Here is a 26,601-nt window from a genome sequence, read left to right as displayed (position 1 = left end):
TTTTTAAAAAAGATATTTACCTACGTTTCGGAGGCTGAATCTGCCTCCGTCTTCAGGGTAGCGTGTAGTCGTTAGGTTACATAAATGGTTGCCTAGGAGGATTATTCTTGGTGGCCTAGGCTCCACCGCGTCTGTCGGTCACAAGGACCTCTATACAGGGTAAGTCAAAATGATGGACCCGATTACAGAAATTTATTCTGTGAAATCTAATAAACATATGTTATTGTGAGACATGCGCTTCGAAAGGTTAACTTTCAAAGTTTAGTTTCCACGCAGTGTTTCCACTTTCTACCGTTAGGAGTCAGCAGCGAGCAGGAAAATGGCGTTGACTGGAGAACAGAGATCTTTCTGTGTGCTTGATTATCATGTGAACAAGTCTGTGATTAGTGTGCAAAGACATTTCCGTACCATATATCGGAGAGAACCACCTACAGGGAAGGCCATTCGTAAGTGGTATCAAAATTTCAGAGATTCGGGCTGCATCTGTAAATGAAAATCGACTGGCCGTCCGTCGACTAGGAAAGACACAATGGAACGAGTGCGCACATGTTTCGTGCGGAGTCCACAGAAGTCCACCCACCGGACAGCGAGAGAACTTCAACTTCTACAGAAAACTGTCTGGCAGGTTCTGCGGAAACGTTTACAAATGAAACCCTACCACTTGCAACTAGTTCAGGCCTTAAAATACACTGATCATGCTTTGCGCGCGTCCTTCTGTGCTGATTTCCTCGCATTAATGGAAACCAATGGGTTCTCTGAGAGGTTAATTTACAGTGATGATGCAACTTTTCACCTTTCAGGGAAAGTGAATAGACTCAACGTAAGGATTTAGGGAAGTGCTAACCTCCATGAATTGGTGGAACACGAACGCGATTCTCCCAAAGTGAATGCCTTTTGTGCCATTTCCTATGAAAAGATTTATGGGCCCTTTTTCTTCCATGAACGTACTGTGACAGGACTTGTTTTCCTTGATATGCTGCAACTATGGCTCCTTCCACAGCTTGCAGAGGATAGCGCAGATTTCATTCTCCAATTGGATGGTGACCCTGCGCATTACCATGGCAACGCTCGGGACCATCTCAATGGAGCATTGGGACAACGTTGGATAGGCCGTGAATCTCCGGAGGATCGACGTCTCCTTCATTGGCCACCTCGTTCTCCCGACTTGACCCCATGGGATTTCTTCATGTGGGGTTTTGTCAAGGATCATGTTTACATACCACCACTTCCAACAACATTGGATGACCTGCGTGCCCGCATAACAGCAACCATTGCTGATATTGACCGCAACATGCTAGACAAGGTTTGGCAAGAGGTAGACTATCGGCTTGATGTGTGCTGTGTTACGCGAGGTGCTCACATAGAACACTTGTGATTTGTTTGAAAAAAACTTTGACAATTTACCTTTCTTAGCACATGTCTCACAATAACATTTGTTTATTATATTTCACAGAATAAATGTCTGAAATCGGGTCCATCATTTTGACTTACCCTGTATACATAAAATTGCCAGGTAAGATTATGAGTGGCCCAGGCTCCACTTTGTCAGATGACCACATCAAGGTCACGATCAAGGCTTCGTGTGGCACCGTTAGGTTTCCACCTTGATCTTAATGCCAGTACATGATCTGAATGTGTTGGCATTCAAATTTCTTCGACTAGAACTTACAAGAATTAAAATTTGTGGAAAGTCACCATCACTTGTCTGATTGAAATCTTTCCAGAACTCCATTAGTTCATAACCTGAGAGAATCTCTTCAACAAATTAATATTTCAGCCAAATTTCCTGAACCTTATGAGCATGATTTAGTAAAATATAGTATTTAGTTTATAATTTTTCACAATTTTATTTTTTTTTTAAAACAAGCTATCTCAACCTGCAATTGCTAATCCTGCCCCTGCATCTTGACCTCCACAATGACACCTTTGCATAAGTTTCAGGATATTCATACTTTGAGAAAGTATTCAGAAAAGTACTGTTATGGAACCACATGGTACCAATATTTCAAGATGAGTCCAGCCTTGTGTAAATGCAGATGTAATTCTAGCTTCCATTATGCCAGACTACTTAGGTCTCGTGTTCCGTCAGGTCCTCATGCACCATAAAGGAAAAAACATGCTTTTTGTGACAGTGTTTCAACATTTTGGTCCAGTTCTTTCCAACAATTTTTTACCTCTTAAGGCAGCTTTCAGACCGAAGCAGTAAGCAATCGACAACCAGCAGCATGAGGACTTCATACTGAAGTGAGAAGCAACGCACGTCCCTTCAGTCTAAAGCAAACATTCTACATGCATGTGCAGACAACATACTGGGGCGATACAATGCACAGTGTTGAGAAAACAGCCCAGTCTGAGCAACATGCAAGCAACACATGCAGCTTCCGATGTCACTTCAGTCTGAAAAGTTGCATTTATTTCTGAAGGTTGGTTTCTAAGAGAAAGGTGTTGCTTGTCACTTTGTTGTGAAAGCTCCCCAAGATTATAGCTGCCTGAATTGGATGGAACATATTGAGTGCTGGACTCACTATTGAAGGTTCCAGGTTTGAGTCCTGTTTGTTTTTCTCATCTCATGTAACCTGAAGATATTGGAAAGTGACATTAAATAAGAAAAACAAACAAAGAAATTCCTGTGCTGTACACACAACGGCAAAAGAAACAGTAGGTGAATTGTCTGCCACCATTTTAATTCAGTCTGTATCACACATTGTGATGACAATGAATTGAAATAATGAAGTCAATAAGCAGAGAACAATGCCTGCTTCGAACCAACATAGTTTCATTCCTTAAAACAACACAGAATGTAGAATAAAAAAGTAATTAAAATAGTGGTGGACAATTTGCCTACCATTATCTTTGCCGTTGACTGTACCTGATAAGGTTTGAATTTTAAAGTTCAACTTTATGCATAGAGTGGCTAATCAAGACTATTAAAATAGGATCTAAGACACCCCTGCATTTACTTACATTTCTATGTACCTGTTATTTACGAGGGTCACTATTTATATTTTGAGCCTAACAATGAAAAAACAGGAATTTGGCATTGAAAACTGCTTTATTGTTTTTCGAAGTACAGTAGAGCGTCGATTATCCGAAGTAATTGGGGGACATGGGTGTTCGGAAAACTGGTTTGTTCGGATAATCGAACTGTACATGTTTATTTGCCAAAAAGAAGTACTGTACAGTAAATTTATTCATAAAAACAGGCATCTCTTTAAGTATTACAAAGTAACGTACAAAGGCAATTTTAGTAGGAATATATAGTATGTGGTACAGTTTATTAAACAAAAATATGTACATATTACATACGCATTTTGCATGAACAATACATACACCGACAGAAGTGTGCTGATTGTTGAAACACAGCGACTGGCGGCTTGGCCGGTCAGCAGCGCCTTATGAAGGCCCCATTAGAAGCAATGTTCCGCCAGCGGTAATTCAGTGCGGCGACTACTGTGGGAAACTTGGTTTGGGAGTGAGGGGGATGGACGGTAGGGTGGGAGAGTAACAGGTGCGAGCGAGTACACAGTTCGGTTAAGCGGTCGTTCGGTTGACCGACGTTCGGATAATCGACGCTCTACTGTATTCTCCTTTATGGTCAATACACTTTTGCATTCGTTCGAACCATTTGTCAAAGCAGTTTTTCCAATCTTCTTGAGACACCTCCATAATATGGTTTTTGAATGCATCAATGGCGTCTTCCGCCGACGAAAATTGTTGTCCACGCAATTTATTCTTGACATTCGGGAACAAGAAGAAGTCATTGGGTGCCAAATCAGGACTGTACGGCGGATGACCCATCGATTCGATTTTTTGACTGTTCATGAAGTCGGTTGTTAGACGAGATGTGTGACAGCTGGCATAGTCTTGATGAAGAATGATCCGACGGCGTTTGTTTGTTTTCCGTATTTGACCGAAGACCTCTGGCAAACAAATTGTTGTGTACCATTCAGAGTTGACTGTTCTACGTTCCTCTAAAGGCACAGTTGCCACATGACCAGTTTTCCCGAAAAAACAGGCGACCATTTGTTTCGATGTGCTTCGAGCTCGAACAACTTTTGTTGGATTGGGTTCATCTTGAAACACCCATACAGTCGACTGCTGTTTATGTTCCGGCTCATATTCATATATCCATGATTCGTCACCTGTTACAATCTTATATACGTCTTTTGAAGCACCACGATTGTATTTATTGAGCATTTGTTTGCACCAATTGACGCGAGCGTCTTTTTGAGTTTTTGTCAAATTGTGTGGGATCCAACGAGAACATACCTTTCTCACAGCTAAATGATCATGTAATATTTTATATATGCTGGTGGAACTAATGCCTATGGTTGCCTCAATCTCACAGTATGTCACATGACGATCTTGCAGCATCAATGTTTTCTTGAACAACAACTGATTTTGGACGACCTTCGCGAATCTCGTCGGTGAGCGAATGGTGGCCACGATTAAATTCGTTATACCACACAGTGGCAAAGGATGGGGCTTCATCGCCAAATGTGGAAGTAAGTCAATCGATGCACTCTTGTCTTGATAATCCACGTCGAAAATCGTAAAAAATCATCGCACGAAAATGTTCATGAGTTAATTCCATTTTATTGTTGTCGCGCAATCTCCAAGGCAACATAAACAACACAAATGAAGCTATTGACAAAACATTTGAAGTACGTTATGGTCAATAATGCCAGACGATTCTGTGCAAACGTCAAATCGCGCCTAACTTCAATCAGTGTTGCCAAGGCTCAAAATATAAATAGTGACCCTCGTAATTCTATTAACAAGTATGCAGATACGGAAGCACATTTCATGTGTATATTAAGACCAGTTTAGTTGTGTTGTAGAACATAAAGACATGTGGCCCAATTTGACATGCTATGGAGGGGGGAGGAATAGGGATAGAGGGGACAAAATAGAGAACTAGGTATGTTAGTTATACATTACACACAAGAGTGAGCTGTTATGTACATTATACACAGATCAGCAGGAAAAGAGCCACTCTGAGAATGACGTCCACAATTAATAATTCTCTGTTCCATCACCAAAAACGTATGAACAAAATTCCCTGAAGAGTACTTTAGTGAGTGAGTAGTATGTTATCTTTTCATTTCTATAAACGTTACTGAAACCAATCGAGTTTGAGTGTCTTCTAAACAATCACCCAGTGGTCTGATTAAAATGTAGGCAGATTCCTTTCTTGTCATAGAATCTATATTTCGAGGCTCAAAGCTCCTATGCTTATTGTTAGGGCTCAGAAGTGGATGAACTAAAAAATCTCAACAACAGAAAAGGAGCAATAATAAACTCAAAAATGGCAAAATATACTGAAAAATGACTTAAAAGCAAAATAAAAACATTTTCTGATTCTGATTACTATCAGGTCTAACATTGTCTTCAAGGCCCAGAAAAATAAGATGCTTTTGAGCCCATGGCAGCTATGTGGTAAATATATTTTGATATTGTCTATCCAAAACACTATGTAGAATTGAAATTGTGTGTCAACACTTGGGACCCTTTCCTTGTAAGATTCAAACCTCTGGCCTAAGCAGGCAGGCGGGGGGGGACTGATGGGGCCACAGCCCCCTCCAAATTTTCAAATGAAAGCAGAAAAGAATTTGGGAAAACCAAAGTTCCTTAAAATAACCCCCCATTACCATTTTGATCTTGAACAACTTTTAAAATGAAGGTTAGAAATGGTGATTACGAAATATTTTACTGTATTCCAGCCCCCCCCCCCCCCCAACATAAAATGTAACATCCACCCTTACAATTCCAGCCCATCTGAAATAAAATTCTCCATATGCCAGTGCTTGGAACCATAGTTTTGAGCACATGGAAGCTGGTTGCAGTTAACCGAGCCATTGTTAAATGATAAAGTGAATAAAAATACATATATTACAGGAAAGATATTCTTTATTAGGAAATATTTTAAAGTTCTTTAGCTTTACACTTAGTTAATTACAACTGAAATTACTATTATCATGAATATATTTATAGCACATAGATATAATAACACAGCTGCATCACACATTGGGTAATTTAGTTTTAATATATAGAGTGAAACCCCAATTTTAAGTTCCTGAATTTTGGTTTCCCATCATTATACATTCAATCTTGATTGTCCAAATATAACAAAATACTAGAAAACTTTCTCCATTATACATTTTCCCGCATTGTAAGTTGTTTCAGATTGGTCCCCTGATAAACGTAAAATCAAGGTTCCACTGTATATGCACAATACTCATATGCAGGAGTAGAAAAATACGGGGTGCAGGTTTGCCATGGCGCATGAAAATTTTCATATATATATATTGCTCGCTTTTAGACCATATTTGCCCCACCCCCACCCCTAAAGGGGAACTCGTGCCTGATTTATTATTATTATTATTTTCCCCCTGCTCATATGCCTTTGGGATTATTCTATGAAATATCAAAATATATACATACATGTACTTTACATAGAAAGAATATTAACAATACACATAAAATTTATTCAACAATTTTTTATACATATGTGCTAAATATTGAGGGAAACTATAAATGCTTATTACACAATTTTCACCTTTTTCCTCTTAGAAGGAACTTCAGGATGACGTGTATTCTGTCTTCGATCTTGGGCCACTGCAAAAGCATAAGCATCTGCAGAATGTGCAGAAGACATCGAACTCATAGAAAACATGGCAGCAGCAGTGCCCAATATCATTTCAGGTTTCCTCCCTAAGTCACTCCCTGGTGGTGGACGATACAGCTGCACGGGCTTCGCAGAATCATAATTTTTGATCTTGTCCACAAATCCATCCTTGAGTATTGCAGCTAATCCAAGAACCCAGTCTCTGTCACTGTGGTCACCCATTAGGTATGATTTCCCATTGGATTGGTTCTTCAAAATGCATTCCCTTACTTTTGCAGGGGAAGTAATTAATTCTCCAACTTCATAGTAGCTGCCATTTTGTATGGGAGACTCTTTGGTGTATGATGGTACGAATATATTGTTTTCATCGTGTTTTCCTGGGCAAAAAATATAAAACATCATGTCATAATTATGTCAAGAATGACTAAAAAATGTACTAAATGCCAAAGTCTCAGTAAAGATTGGGTCGTAAATGAACAGTTTGCGAGATATGGAGATATGCAAATGTATGGTTACGATCCACCACTGACTTGATTGTTTGTAACATCGTTTGCAAGATAATTACAAGTGATTGGCAGTGGTGGTGATTAGGGGGGACTGTTGCCTCCCCACTTTTGTCCCCACATTATGCTAAACCTTATCTACAGAGGGAAATATACTGACTATGGCCTCCCAGATTTGGCACTTTGCCCCTCTGGTTTAGGAACCCAATCGCCACCACTAGTGATTCGTTATGATCTGCCAATGACTTGATTGTACAAATCGTATGCTTGTCTTTTTGTGCATTCTGAGATTCATTTGTTTACAACTGAACACTGCTGGACATAACATACTGTACAGTGAAATAGTCCTTGGTAATAAAAGCAACAGTAATGTGTAGCAAGTTGAACCTTTAATTCTGTTCTTTGTTACTAAGTAGGACTATGGCACCTCACACATGTAAAGCATATGATGTGTACAATCAAGTCAGTGGTGGATCGTAACAATACAGTTGCAATTATCTTGCAAATGTTTAATTTGCAACCCCACGTTTACTAAGACTTTTTTTGCTTCTAATATCATGTGGTGGCCAGCGGCTACTATGATCGGTAGTGCCAACGTGATCAAGAAACAAAAAAAAATTTCCGCAATGTATTAATTTACAAGGGTTGGATAAAAAGTAATGGCAACACTGCTGTCCCGTGAAAGGGGTGAGTCACAACGCCACAAGCGTTTCGTGGCTGATAAAGGAATGTCAGACGAGGAAGTATAGTGAGTGGGAGCGATTGTATGTTATTCAGTCAAAAACAGCAGTGCTCTGAAGCAGAGGACGAGAGTGCAAGCGCCCTAACAATATGTTTAGGCAAGAAGAAGAACGTCTCTCAGGCAGACGGTCAACGCAGCCTACTTCTGCACCTTCTTGCAACACCACCTTCATCTCGCATTAAGAAGGAAGCGACGGTAAGGTGTCCCATCATCCTGCTTGACAATGCAAGGTGCCACACTACGAACAATGTGACGGCGCTCCTGCATAACTGGTAGTGGGAGGTACTGGAACATCCGCCATATTCACCGGTATGAGACCGTGTGATTACGACCGTTTTGTCAAAATGAAGGAACCACTGGGCGGGAAGCACTACGACACGCGCAAAGCCATCATACGTGCTATAGAGCGGTCACTGCGGGACATCGACAGAGATGGACGTGCTGACGGTGTACGACGCCTTCCATACGTGTGACAGAAGGTCATAGAGATGAGGGGCGATTACTTTGAAGGAATGTAACACGTGCGCCTCTGCCAATACAGTCAAGTACCAATTATACCAGTGTTGCCATTACTTTTTATCCAACCCTTGTAACAATACTTTGGCGAGGTATGCGTTTCCGAGGGTCGTGCCACGGCATGGGGGCTCTGCTCTTCGAGCCGCCTCTGGTTCTCACTGTTTCAGTTTGTGCTATCAGTTCTGGTACACCCTGTATTGATATGTAGAAAACCCTACATAAACTATACTCTTTACATCAACTATCACATCTCACCAGGTTTTTGTGATAAACTTGAATAAATTAATCAGGAATGGGCTAGATGCCAGCAGCGGTAGCAGTTTTTGTTTGTTTGTGTGAGACAGTAGCAGCAGTTTTACAACATACATTTACTTGCAATCCATTTCACTACATTACTGTTGTATAAATAATTTTAATCTTTTAGATGAGGTGAAAGGGGTGATCTTTTGAGATACAATATAAGTACTTAAAAATACTATAAAAATTATTACTTACAGTTCGTGAGCATATGTTTTATAGAAAACACGTTTCGAGATGCAACTAGTCTCTTCCTCAGGTGCACTTCTTAATTACTTCATGCCTACGTCAATTTTTAAGTACTTATATTGCATTGTAACAACGTGAGTAAGTCGCACACACCTTTTTTATATAATGAGATCTTTTGTAAAAAGGCATCCAAAAGACAACCTGTGTTGTCCTTATATGTACTGAGTCAGTCCCCCTTTAGAGATTCAGATTGTAACCTACATAAGAAGATTTTAGTCCTTGGAGAGACACATTGATTTTAGTTACGGTAAGTGACTGGGGCCCTCTATAATGTGACAGGTGGGCCATTCCACAGAAAGTGATCCTAGATGTACCGATCCTACCAGTGCTTTCAAGACGTGTCTATTGGTTACCACTTAAAAGGGAAGTTGGTAAAAGCACATTTCAGACTGCTGACCATTAGTATTACTTCATATGCTTCATTACTTTTATTACCCTTGGAAGTGGTAATCAATACACACACTTTGAAAGCACTGTTACAGTCAGGACATCTAGGCTCACTTTCTGTGGAATGGCTGAGGTGAAAATGGCAACACGATTTATGCCCTAGATACCAGATGGTTAAGTGGCCAGCACCATGTGACTGCAATGAACATGCCATTTCTCTAAAGCCAAAGATGATATTTCAGTTCTGCCCTTTTTGTTACAGGGTGACTACTCTAGGACAATCATAAAATTCAAGTACAATTCCCGGTTTTGAAGGCGAACTTTCAAAAAAAAAAAAAAAAAAAAAAAAAAAAAAAAAAAAAAAAAAAAAAAAAGACAGAGAGGGAGGGAGGGAGAGAGAGAGAGTGAGTGTGTGTTTATATATATATACAGGGTGACTGGTAATTAGATGTATTCCCTGAAAGGGGTTAAAGTAGAGACAATTTGTATCAGGAAGTGAGTGCTGGGATTGTGGGGTTTGGGTCGGCAGTTAAGGAATGATTCCGTGGCACGGAGGCCATGGGCATGGGGAATATTGGTGTAGAGGGATGTGACATCTACAGTTGTGAGGATGGTGTTAGGTGGTAGGGGTGGTAAGTTTTGGATGATGTTAAGGAAGTGGTTGGTGTCACGGAGGTAGGAGGGCAGGGCTTGGACGAGGGGTTGGAGGTGAGAGTCTAGAAAGGCTGAAATGCGTTCAGTGGGTGAATTGTAGCTGGACACAATGGGTCAGGTATGAGTGAGGAGATGGTGGAATTGGATAGGCCTTCAGGGGGTCCTCGGGAGAGGACAAAATCCCGAATTTTGTCTAGGTGTGTGGTAGATGAATCAACCGTGGTGGGCTTGTAGGTTGATGAATCAGAGAGTTGACGGGAGGCTTCCGCCACATAGTCAGAGGAGTTCATGACTACTGTGGTGGACCCTTTATCGGCGGGGAGGATTTTGATGTCCGGGTTGTTGCGGAGGGACCGGAGGGCTTGGTGCTGGGCTGAGGTTAGATTGTGGTGGGAAGAGGAGTTTTGGAGGTATGTACTGTCGGAAACATTGCTGACAACAGAGGTGATGTAACTTTCAAGGGGGTGGTTATTGGGAAGGGAGGGGGGATCATGGGGGGAGGGGAGGCAGAATTGGAGGAGACTGGGATGTATGTCTGAGGGATTAGCATTGGAGGAGGGATTCTTGGCCCAAAAACACATCCACCTAAGTCTGCGGGCGAAAGTTTGTATGTCAAATAGTAGCCGGAAATTGTTAGGGGTGGAGGCTGGGGAGAAGGTAAGACCTTTGGAAAGAACGTCAATTTCGGTGGTTGTGGTTGGAAAGGTTCAAGACAGAGGTGCAGTCAGTGGGTGGTTGGGGGTGAGGAATGTCAGTATGCTGGGGGCATCTTTTGTCCGAGGACTGGTGCTCTTCTGTGGTGTGGTGGGAGGGGGCATGGTTAAGAGATGGTAGGTTGGGGTGGAGTGGGTAGAGGTAAGGGTGGGTCTGGAAGTAAGGGACATGTAGTTTTTTGTTGGTGTTGTGGTGGGAGGGGGAGGGTGCATCCTGCATTCAGGGCTTGTATATATAATATTTGATATAAGGTGCGGAGTTTACATTCGCCATTTCACATACTCAAGACTCAAAATGCATCTACAAAAACGAGTCACAAATGGTACTGGATACATTAATCTACGAAAAATTGCTAATTGTATGAGAATCTCAAACTCAAATTTACCTAATCAACTTCAAGATATCTTATCTTGCCATAATCTTCTGTCTGTCAGATTGTTCTACAAAGGACACTAACAAAGTAAACGGATTGAGAGAATCTGCTTTATTTTGAACGCAGCTTTTTTTTTCTTCCTCGATAAAAATAAAACACCGAACTGTGAAAACTTGCCTCAGGAATTTATAAATATGTATAGCTTCAACGAGATTTGGATTAATAAAAATTGCAATTTTTCACGACTATGGAGAAAAATTCACGCAGAATTCAAGCATAATTCCAGGAGCCAATAATTCATGCATAATTTCCGGAATTCAAGGAATTCCTGATGAGTAGCCACCCTATGTTAATTTATATACACGTCACAGTCCAATATACTCAAATTGCAAAACACAACATTCACTGTTATTATTACCCAAGGGAACAAGTAAAATAATAAGCATAATGCTAAGTTTTCTCTTCCTCCTACAACCATCCAGCACACACACACACCTCTCATTCTGCAGCTCACTGCTGGGAAAGGTCGATGAGGGAGGAGCAGTTTTGGGTTATGGCGACTGGCTGCATGTGGAAACTGTCTCTCGTGTCCATAACAGTATATTTACCTTCTGCAGTTCTCCAGCTGCCATCTGTAAACTGAAACACCAAGCACCAGTGTTTATAAGAATTCTTGTTTTCAGCTGCACCATCTGGTGGGCAAGTGTAAAGGAACACATTTGCAAGCCGTTCAGCTGAATCATATTCCATAGGTACCGGATTACCAGAGCCTTCAATTGACCGTATGGTCTCTAGTGGTGCAGCCACAGGAAGACGAGCAACATTAGAGCGCCTCATAATTCCTAATTAGAAAATCTGAAAAGAAAAAAAACTATGTACATTAGATGAAACTTTTTGATAACCTGGTTTCCACAAACTGGATGATTTTGTACAGGAAAACGAGGCAAACATTTTAGGACTGAGCGGTAAAAGAAACTAAAGAAGGACTAAAATTAAATGGTGTGACTCAGTTGTTAGCATATGCAGATGATGTAGACTTACTGGGGGATGATGTGAATACAATTAAGAATAATGCTAAAATATTTTTCAAAACTGCTAAAGAGATAGGTTTGGAAGTTAACAAAGAGAAAACTAAATATATGCTTACAGGCCGAAACCAAGTGTTAGGTAATAATCAAAATCTAATTATTGATAACAACTCGTTTGAACCAGTTTCCAAATTCAAATACTTAGGAGTAATATTAACAAATGAAAATTATATTAAAGAGGAAATAAAAAGTAGGCTTAATTCAGGAAATGCATGTTACTTCTCTCTTCATAAACTTTTGTCTTCTCGTTTAATATCTAAGAAACTGAAAGTTAAAATATACAAAACAGTAATTTTGCCTGTAGTATTATATGCATGTGAAACTTGGTCCCTTACATTGAAAGAGGAACATAAATTGAGAGTATTTGAAAATAAGATCCTTAGGAAAATATTTGGACCTAAAAGGGATGAGGAGACAGGTGAGTGGAGAAGGTTACATAATTTAGAACTACATAATTTGTATTCATGTCCAGATATTATTAGAATAATTAAATCAAGAAGACTTAGGTGGGCAGGCCATGTGGCACGAATGGGAGAGGAACGAGGAGTTTACAGGATTCTTGTTGGGAAACCTGATGGTAAGAGACCTGTAGGAAGGCCAAGACGAAGATGGAGGGACAACGTTGAGATGGACCTAAGGGAAATCGGTAGGGATGGAAAAGAGTATATAGAACTTGCTCAAAATAGGGAAACATGGAAGGCCTGTGTTGCTGCAGCCATGAACCTTCGGGTTTAAGAAGGCTAGAGAGTTAGTTAGTTAGTTAGTTAGTTAGCTGATGCTTTTACCTACACTTCTGTCTTTCATGAGGTTTGCAAAAATTGGCGTGCAACACTTTTTTGGAATCAAATTTTCCTGGAAATTATGTAAAATTTGAACAGGGTTCCCACGCAAACTCCAAATCCATTTTCCCTGAGTTTTCCAGAATCCTCATATTTTTTCCAGAGTACTGAATGCACAGTAAATGACTACTATCATATTACAATGGCCTTCTCCATTTCCCCTCATAGCCATACCATCCTCACCTTCTTTATTACTGTTGTTTTCTGATGCAAATAACAAAACTAGTTCAATAATAAAATAAAATTACACTTCTTTGCATGTAATTAAGAACAAAGATGACCAGTTTTCTAGAACTTTAAACAACTCTGAAACAATTTCTAACATATCTGATATAGAACATTGAAATATTTTCACACTTTTCATATATGTTTATAAATGGATACAATATCAATTAATCTGTAATGCGTACAATAATAGTTAAGGCTAACAAATTATTGGAATTTTTAAAACATATAAAAATGAAGTGACAATTATTAGTACCGATTTAAAAAGGAATAATAAGTTACTGAGACTGAAATATAAAACAAGTAATGTACTTTAATGTCTGATACAGCAAATTAAGAAACTTTAATTCTCAGAAGCTTCAAGTTTTTTAAATTGTTCTGAAATAGCCCTTGCTTCTTCTTGCATCTTTTGTTGTTTGGCTTGTAAAGCACGGATCTCACTTGCTTTACGTTTCATTTATTTCCTTTTGTCGTCTTTGTGATCACATTTCTTTCTCATCTTCTGCAATGATTCTTCGTATCTAATATGTGCACCTTTAACACTCTGGATCATATCTTTGCTTACTTCTACATTTGCCACTCCTCCTACCACTTTCACTGCTTCATAAACTTTCCGAATAGCCACAACAGACTCTTCTTTCAAGTTTTCTATTGAAACCTGCTTATTTACAGAAAACCCTCTTTCCACATATGCATTGCCATGTGATAAAATCAAAACTAACTTAACAGTGTTCCAAAACAAGCCTAATCTAAGATGAAGAAGTGAGGAATGCTAGTACGTAATGGTAAGTTAGTGACAGTTGCAAGTGCAAGTGTGATGGGGTTAAGTATACACCATTCGACTGGCCTTCACCTCATGATATTCAATTTCTGGCATATCTGTTGAGACAACTATTTCACTACATGATATTAATGTAGATCTGCTGGTCCTACAAGTAATTCCATTTTACACATATGTGAGCTTTTGAGGCATGTAAAAATTCACATGTCATGTCATGACTATAACAATAGTTGAACATGATCAAAAACTTAAAATATGAACAAGTATTTATGAACAGTACATAATTCATATATGGTACTAGTAAGTAAATATTTAAAATTCTGTTCTAAATGCAGTAAATACGCAATCAACAATTTTGTACACAAAAGATGGCAGAAAATAAGTATTTCCTTAAACAGTACACTCCATTTTTTTTTACTATTTTGTAAAAACAGAAGGAAGAAAAAACTTAAAACTTCTCCCTAATAAGGGAACTCAGATGAACACTGGTTAACTTTGGACATCAGGTTATCTTTATTATGCGTTTTCCACATCTTGAAGTATATTTTACATCATGTAAAACATTGAAATCGGCTAATTAAATTTTAAAAAGCACAAAATTTATGAGGGTATACACTTGGTCACCAGCCCTGGAATCATATTTAAAAACAAGAAACAGACAAACAAATAGATATGAGTTCCTTGCTGAAAGAGAAATGCTACAACAGCTTGGATTATCCACAACCAGGAGCATATTATAATCCCTCAGTTTTGCTTCATTGGGAACCATTAACCAATTACAAGATTTTCCCTGAGATTTCCAGGTTTTCCAGGTGTGTGGGAACCCTGTTTGAAGTTTCTTGTTATTTTGGACCAGTTTTGTGTGAAAAAAATAGATTTTGTGATGGAATATCTTATTTAACCCTAGAACACTACCATACATAAAATTTACGTATACTTTGCGCTCAAATCCCACCCACCTGCACTGTACGTCAATTTTATGTAGCTGTAGTAAAACAAGAAAAATCTTTCACGTAATTTTGACATTTTAAATTCGATTTGGATAGTTAGATTTTGAAAACAAAAGTTTAAAACCATGCACTATTTTGTTGTAAGACTTTAAAATTACATTCGTTCCTAATTTAGAGCATTATGAATATTATTATTGTTTGCTTTTCATTGTTTGAACTTTTCGCCTTCATTCTTAATGTACGAACGGGCTTGTCAATCAAGACCTTCTCTTAAAGTATTCTATGTTTAATAAGACCATGTCTATACATTTTAAAATGAAGAATAAAAACTCCATTATAAGGAAAAATAAACAAAATAATGTTCACAAAGAATAGTCATTTTGTTTTCATGATGTAGAGGTTGTTTTAAAAATAGATTCCTTCATGTACGAAAAATTTACGTAGCGCTAAGTGTTCTAGGGTTAAACATTCTGATGTAATTCTTGGTAAATTGATGCACATAACTGGAGTGGTATACTTGCATTCTATTATTAACCAATATTTGATCTGGTACAATTTTCAAGCATCAGTATCGGCATTGGTGGGACTGTGTAAGACAGTGTTTCTCAACCTCCGGTTCGTGGTGCTATACCAGGTCCTAGCATGAATTATAGCAGGCTATGAATTCTCCTGAAACAGTTTTCCTCCAAATTAACTTCCTTAAAATGTAACTAATAATTAATTATGGGTTTCCCGAGTATAATAACATAGTCATCACTTTTCTAAGTAATGAGAATATTTTTGGTGATCAAAATGCAACGGGTCAATGAAAATCAGCACTTACCACATTAATTTAATAATATTGTCCTGAGGAAGCTACAAGATGCAATTATATCCAGTAGTTGACAACTAAGTTAAAACTTTTATATTATCAAAAGTTTAGACATGGTGGAACTACGTATTTCTCTTTATGAATGTCATAATTTATTTGTTAATATTTAATTTCAAAGGTGCATATTAATTAATATGTATTAATAATTAGACAGGTTTTTAAGAGTAAAATTGTTGGGACTGAGGCATCGACTTAAAAAGAGAAGCATTTACTGGTCCATGGTCTCAAACATCGAGAAACACTGCTGTAAGAGAATATGTATTGGTACGAGTATCGGTTCAAAGTTGTACTGCTCAAACTAAAACATTTGAAAGTTTAGGAACGAGCATGAATTTATGTTGTGATTTTAATAGAACTTGAATCTAAGTCATGGGAAGCAGTAATTGTGCACAAATTTCATGTTAAAAGTTAGGTTCCAGCAGTTGTACTTGTAAACTTTAATCTCGTATGTGTTGTATAAAACCTCCAGCTTCCATCAGGATCATGCGAGAGCCTTGTTCTCCTCCAGTCCAGCCCTTAAAAACCATCATGAAGTCCATTCAACTACCAACGAAAATTAGGGATGGCCCAAGTTCTGATTGCTTAATTCTGAACTAATCATGGTATAGATGAATTTTTTGCATGTATAAGTTTTTATTTATGTCTGTTGATTCATTCTTTAAAGGCTTAGTGATTGCTTATTGCGTATTTACTTGAGAATGATTTGCATCTTCTGTATATTCCTATATGATTCTTTGTTTGCAAGCAGCCATTTGGTTATGAGCTGTTGCTCAAATCTAGAACCGAGGGGTGTAACTGGGTTATTTGCTTCAACCCTGTTATCACACGAATGGGAAATGTTTTCCTCGTTAGATTAAACAGGTCAGGTTTGGGGCTCTTAGCATTAAAATAACGTCTCTTAAATGCTTCTCTATCTATTCTTAAATCATGACACCCCTTCAGCGGTGGATCCAGAAGTTACAGTTCGGAGGGTCAAATTTCAGTAGTGTACCTCACCTCACCAAGAAACCATTCTTGGGTGTTCGGGAAAATGCAAGTTTACAGCACATAGTTTGTACGTTTATTCTTTTAAAAACAACCATTACAGACATGATATACCCGTTAGATCCTGACTGTTTAGAATCTTTACGCATGACCAATATAAAATTACTTATAATATCGCGAATATCCCCTTATTCTTTAATTGGTTCAGTGAGAGTTGAAAGAAAGCACCAGAAAATTGTGACTCATTTGCCTTTTCGCAAATACCCTATACCTTGGTGCAACCTATCTTCCCAGTAACGTCAGGTGGGACTGCACTGCAACTTGATATATCACTCCGTGCCAAGGATGAAAATTTTTCACTGTCACATTTGCGTCTCGGAGTCCGCAGAGAAACCACATAGGAGGAGCAGAACGTTCTTGTGTGCAGCTGATCTTCATGCGGATAAATGGCAATGCTTGGCGCTAACGAAATACGAACACGAAAAGATAAACAAATTACAAAGTTAAAAAAGATATATTTGGACTGAGAAACCAACGGCCTTTGAATGTTTTGAATACGTAATAAATTAAGTACTGACATAAAGTAAACTTTGTCTTTACAAGTTATCCACGAAAGCCACTCTTGATGTACTTCTTTCTCGAAGCATTGTTTGGTACTTTCTCATTGCGAACAGAATGATACGGATAATCCATTATCCATGACAATTACGCTATTTGGTTGCAGTTTGGGTAGAATATCGACGAACCACGTCTCAAAACGCTGTCTCAATGTCTTTTCTCGAACGAAACAACAAACACTTTCCACAAAACCATCTTCCTTTCCTTACATACACAACAACGAACCTTCCATTTTTCGCCTAGGGCTGAACTCTGAGCCTAGATGGAAAGCATACCAATGTGACAGGCACGTATCTAGAAATACATTTCGGTGGGGGGGTCCGACCAAGTGTCTCAATAATAATAATAATAATAATAATAATAATAATAATAATATAATTAGAATAATTGTATTGAATTAAAATAATATTAATTGAATATGTAAATTAATTAATATTGCATTGCTGTTATTACATGAACAGGTAAAAAAAAAAGATATATATAACAACATCTATCCATTATGTAACTTACGTGTAGTTAAGATCCCCAAAATTTGTGTAAAAGCAACAGCCCTGGCAAGGAAATTTATGTCAAATAGACATAGAATTGAATATTTATGAATAACAAAAAAAGGACTTTAAAATACAATTAATTGTACTGTGATTGCTTTTAATTGCCTATTGGAATTGACAAAAAGTAAATTTGGTGATTAACATTTCATGCATATTATCATACGTGGTAGTGTGTATAAATCTTTGGAAGCCGTATGAGCCAAATTCCTTGCCTTTCAATAAGTTCAGCGGAAATATATAACAATCGATTGTACAACAAATGCTAAACAATTATATTTTGAATATTTGATTTTAGTACTTGCCAAGTCTTTTGGGGGGTGGGGATCTGAATCCCATGCACACCCCCTAAATACATTCTTGCAATGTGAAACAACTGTTGTGCCCTCCCAAGCTTTGCTTACAGAATGGCCGAAGGCTGACATGAACTCATGTCTCATACATGTAATACAGATTTTTCTTTCACAGCAAACCAACATCGCTTTATTGGCGCAGATATTCGTGGAGCAAAGCAACAATGTCGTCTACGAATGCTTCCTTACCTCAATACAAACGCAGGTCCTACAAAATACGCCTCATTGTTGATGTGCTTATGGATCAGGATCTCAATCAATTGCGGCAGCCACTTTTCCCACTGTTGGAAATTTAGTTTTCCCATTGCCCCTAAACGTTTTTATCACAGTTGAAATCGGCGCTTCATCACAAGTACATCGCAAATACGAATACGTTTACCCCCCCCCCCCCATGACTATTGAAAGTTTCCGGTAACGGTTCCGATTGTTTTATGATTTCTCTTAGCACAAAGACTAATTATCGTAGAATTTTGGAAATCCTTGTCACACGAGATTTGAACCTTCCTTAACACATTGGGGTCTCACGACGGGCATAGCCCGCAGTGCACTTAAAGTCAATGTGGACGAACGACGGGCATAGCCCATCCTACAGTATGCAATCGCTTTGCCGATTGAACGACGGGCTATGCTCGTACTTCGTCTCATGCGCGTGTTCAATGAAGCCGCTCTGTTGAAATTCCGATGCTAGGTGACTCATGTGATATTTTTATCTCGCACCTGTGACTGTTTGTTGTCGGGTTGATGTACTGTGCATTGTTTAGAATGGCGTCATTAGATCCAGACTGCATAGAAGAAATTCTGCATGAGGATTCCGCCTCAGAGTTTGAAGTTAGCGATGAAATTTGATGATGCAGATGAATTTGAAGATTTGGAAGGTAGGTTATATTTGTAATAATTATTGTCGACAATATAAACAGTGTTGCAAACTCTAGTATTTTATGAATGAAGTGAGAAGAGGTAATTTTTTTGGGTCTATTCATCTTGCCTCTTGCTCGATTCTCCTACATGCACTGATGTATTTTTAGTTCTTCCATTTATTATTTTGTATAGTGTATGTAAAATGAAAATTTATTTTATTTATTTAATTTATTTATTTATTTGTTTAATTTTTACAGATGACGCAGAACCAACTGATACATCGTCTGGTCCTGTCCTGCAGCCACTTTTTCATACAAAAGATAATTACTTGTAATTTGTAATTATTTGTTGTTATGTGCACATAAGAATTATTCTTATGCAAGATTCAAAAGATGTATTGATAGTTTATGTAGTTAATTATTGAAATTTCCAGATTACGAACTTAAAATATCTCTATATTAACATTTGTTACAATGTTGTACTTTTTTCTTCTTCACAAAACATTGCTGAAAAAAATATTAAAAAACGTCTGAAAATGAAAATAAAATTTAACAAATTTTTGTTCATTGAAAAGAGGAAGTTTTGTAGATTTAAGAAATATGTGGTAAATAAAAACAAATTAAAAATATTTTTTCTATGATTTTTTTGAAAAACAACCAAAAATCGCAGACCAGAGGTAACAATGCTGTATTATGAGGCCAGACCCGAATGTGTTAAAGTAATGAGCACTGTTTGGACTCGAAAGAAAGTTATTTATGTTGAAATAAAGAACTCGAAAATTACCTTACGCAAGCATGCGCACATCTCATGGACGAGATATTCTACGTCGACAAGCGACATTAAATATCATAGAAGCGTGGGAATGAATGTAGAAGTAAATTGGAAACTTTGTAGACTGCATTTAGGGACTTTATTTTAATGCTATGGGAACCAAACCTAACCTGCCTACCCTAACCACGAAAGCATATATTGAACAAAATCTTAAGTAATCGCTAAAACTCTGCAGTATGTGTTAACAGACGTGCATCGAAATCGAACCATGTAAAAATTGCATTCACAGCATGATGAAATCGCAATAAAACAAAAGGAACGTGGGCCAGTTTTCCCTTTACAATGCGATTTAAAGTAACACGCAAGCGAAACATTTGCCCGGATCTTGCTCGCTGAGAATGCATGATAACCAGCAGAGCAGACAAATAGAGTTGCCCTTACCCTCACTTCGACCTGCAACCCTGCTCCGAGATTCAGGTCAACGAACCCACACATAATTATTTAAGCTTTGACTTGCAGCAAAACAATCGTAAAGAATAGTCTTCATTTGAACAGGTTTTTCAGAATCTAATATCTGTAACACATATCTATGTATTGTATACGATGGAACGTGCTTCAAGTAAGGACCTATATATATTTGTGCTCAAGTCTCGCGAACTTGCCGTTCGAAGGCACGTTGCCATCCTGTATTCATTATCTGATTCCAAATCAGTTTCGTACACCCAACAGCGAAAGAAACAGTAGGCAAATTGTCCACCACCATTTTCATTCGCTCTGTATTACGCCATGTGTTGACAATGAATTTAAATAAAGACGTCAATAAGTAGAGAACAATGCCTGCTTCGAACCAAGATAGTTTCATTCCTAACACCAACACAGGATGTACAATATAAAAGTAATGAAAATAGTGGTGGACAATTTGCCTACCATTATCTTTGCCGTTGGCTGTATAGTTTACTAGTTTTAGGTACCGTACTCATTTTAATGGTTATTTATTATATGTTAATATATTCTGCAAGAATCCTTTCATTGTGACATTTTGAAATTCCTTCCCTTGTATCTTAATCTATTGAATTTCATTCCCTTGTTTTTCATTTTTCTGAGTGCAGACAGTGAAAGTATGAACGCTGTAAGTTTGCAATGCTGTTACGACGACACTGTCAAGTTAGGATGCACCTGAGTATGGGATAATAATGCATACTTGCATTTTTATTACATAAAAAATACATCATACTTTAAACAGGAACCAATCTGACTTCCATGTTACAGAGATTAGAGCATTGTTTTGCAAAAATAGGAAACCACGGCTGGAATAGATGGTTATTATTGCATGTTGTTATCATATTTCCTCCTATTGCCACTGTAAACTGGTATATTAACTAATTTTGGCCTCCTAATCAGTACACGAACCATGCACGGGTAGCCCCACAAACCATTGACGGATAGAACCATGAACCATTTCCGGTAAGGTTAGGCAAGCATAATTAAAATTTTGTTCGCAAAGAAATGCGATACATTTCTAAAAAAAAAATATATATATATATACACTTCTATCGGCTTCTTTCGCGATTTCCAGATGTCACCCCGCATTTTAACAACAGATTCGTGATTAGAAGGGCAAATTTAGTTATTATACCAAATATTAACGAAATTGGAGACATTCTCTATATTCTGCATTCGCTCCATATTTTGCATGGTATATGAATATTTTGTTTATGAACATTTTCAGTTAATTTTAGCTCGCGGAAATGTGTTATTGTGAAATAAAGTACGCCTGTTATTTTAGCGTGTTACTTTACCGTGGAGAAGAACAGCCTGAAGGGTTCGTGCAAGTGAATCGAGCACCCAAAATGACGTATCACAACAGCAACTATAATTTTACGTAGTTAGGTTAGGTATCAATAGTTAGTAACGATGTGTTCTTTCGCTATTTCAGTGCATACAAAGGGTTTGGTAACACTTTACTATAGGGGTGATGGATTTCTTACTTTTTACAGGAGAAAGTACTTACGCAAATCATTTTCTGTAGCGTTGTGGAGGTTCGTGAATGTAGTTTTGATCCATTTTAATGCGAATGCATGTTGTTTTCTGTGAAAATCTCTGTCCAACATGCTGTTTCTGCTGCCGCCATTTGCTTTCTGCACAAGAGCACAATGTTCCATGTGTTAGATGACGTAAACCCCGTAGTCAGTGTTTCAAACTCACTGTGTTATCACTATAACATGACGTGTAGAGTATTTTTAACTGTTTGCCTAATTTTACGGAAAATGGGTTTTGGGGCTAACGTGAATGGTTTGTGGGGCTAACATCAATGGTTTGAGAGGTATTAGCATAATTTCAAATCGGGGCATGAAAGTAGGTATTTTCCGATGAACAAAGTTGCAACACTGCATAAATAAACAAAACATTCTCACAACGCGCGATGAACCAGTACGCTATCGCCATAATGTGTGTTACAGAATCGAAATAACGAGTAGCTAACAGTAAGTACTCGTAAATGGGTACTACTTTACTATACCGGAGACACCTATCAATGATTTTTTCGGAATTTTTTACATTACTAACGTACTCTTCCGCATTGCGGAGGTGAAATAATGAAGTTATAACGAAAATAACGTCTATTTCTTACATTAATGAGTACTTACTAACTAACTAACTAACTAACTCCCTAGCCTTCTTAAACCCGAAGGTTCATGGCTGCAGCAACATAGGCCTTCCATCTTTCCCTATCTTCAGCAAGATCTATATACTCTTTTCCATCCCTACCGATTTCTCTTAGGTCCATCTCAATGTTGTCCCTCCATCTTCGTCTTGGCCTTCCTACAGGTCTCTTACCATCAGGTTTCCCAACAAGAATCCTGTAAACTCCTCTTTCCTCTCCCATTCGTGCCACATGGCCTGCCCACCTAAGTCTTCTTGATTTAATTATTCTAATAATATCTGGACATGAATACAAATTATGTAGTTCTAAATTATGTAACTTTCTCCACTCACCTGTCTCCTCATCCCTTTTAGGTCCAAAGATTTTCCTAAGGATCTTATTTTCAAATACCCTCAATTTATGTTCCTCTTTCAATGTAAGGGACCAAGTTTCACATCCATATAATACTACAGGCAAAATTACTGTTTTATATATTTTAACTTTTAGTTTCTTAGATATTAAACCAGAAGACAAAAGTTTATGAAGAGAGTAGTAACATGCATTTCCTGAATTAAGCCTACTTTTTATTTCCTCTTTAATATAATTTTCATTTTTTAATATTACTCCTAAGTATTTGAATTTGGAGACTGGTTCAAACGAGTTGTTATCAATAATTAGATTTTGATTATTACATAACACTTGGTTTCGGCCTGTAAGCATATATTTAGTTTTGTCTTTGTTAACTTCCAAACCTATCTCTTTAGCAGTTTTGAAAAATATTTTAGCATTATTCTTAATTGTATTCACATCATCCCCCAGTAAGTCTACATCATCTGCATATGCTAACAACTGAGTCACACCATTTAATTTTAGTCCTTCTTTAGTCTCTTTTACCTTCCTAACAGCATATTCCAGGCCAAAATTAAAGAGCAATGGAGATAATGCATCTCCTTGTTTTAACCCATCATGAATTGTAAATTTGTCAGACATAGTAATACCCACACGAATTTTACTTTCTGTTTCACTGGTGCATACTTTTATCATACTAACAAGCTTCTTAGGTATTCCAAACTCTACTAATATATTATATAATTTATCTCTTTTGACCGAATCATATGCTTTTTTGAAATCAATGAATAGCTGATGGACATTTTGATTATATTCCCATTTTTTTTCAAGTGTCTGTCTGATGTGAAAAATTTGATCTGTAGTTGATCTGTTACGTTTAAATCCACATTGATAATCACCTATAATTTCATTAGCATATGGGGTTAGTCTTGTTAAAATAATGTTAGACAATATTTTATATGTTGTTGAGAGTAGAGAAATTCCACGGTAATTATTGCAGTTCATTTTATCACCTTTTTTAAACACAGGAACAATTATGGATTCTTTCCACTGTTGAGGGATTTCTTCTTTATTCCATATTAAACAAATTAATTTATGAATTTGACATATTAATGAATTTCCACCATATTTAATTAACTCAGCTGGTATTAAATCAATGCCAGGTGCTTTGTTATTCTTTAGCCTTTTAATTGCATCTTTAACTTCAGTCAAGTTAGGTTCTGGAACTAAAGGTTCTGCTGTGTGGACTTCATTTACTTCTGATTTATCTCCTACATGGACATTTAAAAGGTCATTAAAGTAGTTCTTCCATCTATTTAGAATATCGTTTGGGTCAGCTAGAAGATCACCATCTTTATCTTTTATCAAGTTTACTTTAGGTTGCCACCCCTTTCTAAACTCATTTACACCTTTATATAAATCTCTGATATTTTTATTTTTGCTGTTTGTTTTAATTTCGTTAATTTTGCTTTTCAAGTAATCTCTTTTTTTACTTCTAAACGTGCGGTTAACTTTTCGCTTTATTCTATTATAATTGTTTAGATTTGTATCATCAGAGTTATTTAACCACCTAAGTCTAGCCTGATTTCTTATTTCTATTAGATTATGACATTCATTATCAAACCATGGCTTACTTTTTCTCGGTTTATGGTATCCTATACTTTCTTTAGCTGCTGATTCTATTGCATTACGTATGTGCTCCCAATTCTTATTTACGTCTGTTTCATTTATATTTTCATCATCATTTAAATCCTGCAAAACATCAAATCTATTTGACAGTTTAATTTGGTAATCTTTCTTAATTCTTTCATCAGTAAACTTTCCTGTATCAAATTTTAGAACTTTTAGATTTTGTTGCTTATGATTTAACACTGAGAGTCTTTCTCTTAATTTAGCAATTACTAAATAATGGTCACTGGCACAGTCAGCACCTCTAAGTGTACGAACGTCAATTATACTAGTATGCCTTCTCTTATCAATGAGAATATGATCTATCTGATTATGAGTTTTACCATCTGGAGAAGACCAGGTATATTTATGGATATCTTTATGTTTAAAAGTGGTACTTTTCACAATTAAATTCTTTGAGGTTGCAAAAGTAATCAATCTTATACCATTATCATTACATAATTCATGAAGACTTTCTTTACCAATCGTGGGTTTAAATGTCTCTTCTTTGCCAATCTGTGCATTACAGTCGCCTAACAGAATTTTCATATCATACTGAGAAAATTTATCAAAGACCTGTTCTAACTCTGTATAAAAATCATCTTTAGTATTATCATCTTTATCTTCCGTTGGTGCATGTATGTTTATTAAAATAATTTTACACCACCTACCCTGTAAAACTGCATATGATATCCTGTCATTAATAAATTCTACTGTTTTAAGAGCAGAGATAATTCTATTATTTATGAAAAAGCCTGTTCCAAAATTATGATTTTCAGTACCACCATAGAAAAAAGTATAATTTTTAGTTTTACAATTCCCTTCTCCTGGCCACCTAACTTCCTGGACAGCTACTACATCTAATTTATACTTAACTATCTCATTAACTGTACACTGAAATGCCCCAGGCTGGTAAAGGCTCAGAACATTCCAGGTGCCTAATTTAATATCCTTATTCCTAACGTAGATCTTATCTTTAGTCCAGGGACCTCCCAAAGTAGTCCCCACCCGGAGATCCGAACGGGGGACTATTTTACCTCCGGAATATTTTACCTTGGGAACATCCATGGCCTTATATTGCTGTTTCTTGACATTGTTTTTTTACAGTGCAGAGTTGTCAGCTCTACGCCTAACCCCCAATATGAATGGATGAAGTACTACACAAGACGAACACAAACACATTAGACAGCACAACTACTATACAAGAATCACACAAACAGATCACAACTATAGCACTTATGAGTACTTACTGTTGTTCCTTATTTCCAACAAACCCTCCACGGGTAGCCCCAAAAACCATTGACGTTAGCCCAAAAATTCACGATAGCCCCACGAACCATCACGGGGATGAGGTACGCCTACTAGGTTAAGTTCCATTAGCACTCCTTTCGTTCAATTTAGCATATATGGACAACATTGTGGCGGCAGCAGCAATAACGCATCAGAAATAGATTCGCATTAAAATGGATCAAAACTACATTCTCGAACATCAACAACGTTACAGAAAATGATTTGCGTAAGTACATTCTCCTGTAAATTTGAAGAAATCCGTCTCCGGTATAGTAAAGTGTTACCCGTAAATGTAAGAAATATACATCATTTTCGTTACAAATTCATTCGAAATGGCAGATTTTTGCTTACCCTGGTCATACTTTGTGATCGAATATCACCGTCATTTTTGTTTTCCACGCGCTGCAACAATTTTATATTACGCAAAATATCCAAATCTGTCGATTAATATAAATTTTAACGTAATTCTCGAGGGGGTACGGTGGGTAAACGGCCCATTTCACAGTCATTTCCACTCTTCGTCAAAACTCTTCCAATTCTCCTATAAAACATGGGAAAACCATTACATATTCGGAACTGGAACCAATGATAATGACACTACAAGTTAAACCATCCAAAATATTTCACTTACTCGAGGGGGTACAGAGGATAAAGGGTACCGGGAATCGAACCCAATATCCCTGGAAGATTGGCTTTATGATGCAT

General features: G+C 37.4%; 1 protein-coding gene across 1 annotated transcript; it reads right to left on the bottom strand.

The window, feature by feature from the left end:
* Positions 1-5,898: 5,898 nt before the first annotated feature.
* Positions 5,899-26,265, bottom strand: LOC145996969 (uncharacterized). The gene is made up of 3 exons (XM_083133559.1): positions 26,248-26,265; positions 11,672-11,905; positions 5,899-7,005 (listed from the first exon to the last, which is right to left on the bottom strand). The coding sequence occupies exons 2-3, from the start codon at positions 11,898-11,900 to the stop codon at positions 6,545-6,547; spliced, it is 690 nt and encodes a 229-aa protein (XP_082989685.1). The 5' UTR covers positions 11,901-11,905; positions 26,248-26,265; the 3' UTR covers positions 5,899-6,544.
* Positions 26,266-26,601: the final 336 nt, after the last annotated feature.

This window comes from Lepisma saccharinum, chromosome 13, assembly GCF_977018435.1.
Source record: "Lepisma saccharinum chromosome 13, izLepSacc3.1, whole genome shotgun sequence".
Taxonomy (NCBI): Eukaryota; Metazoa; Arthropoda; class Insecta; order Zygentoma; family Lepismatidae; genus Lepisma; species Lepisma saccharinum.
This window is presented reverse-complemented; position numbering and strand designations above follow the sequence as displayed.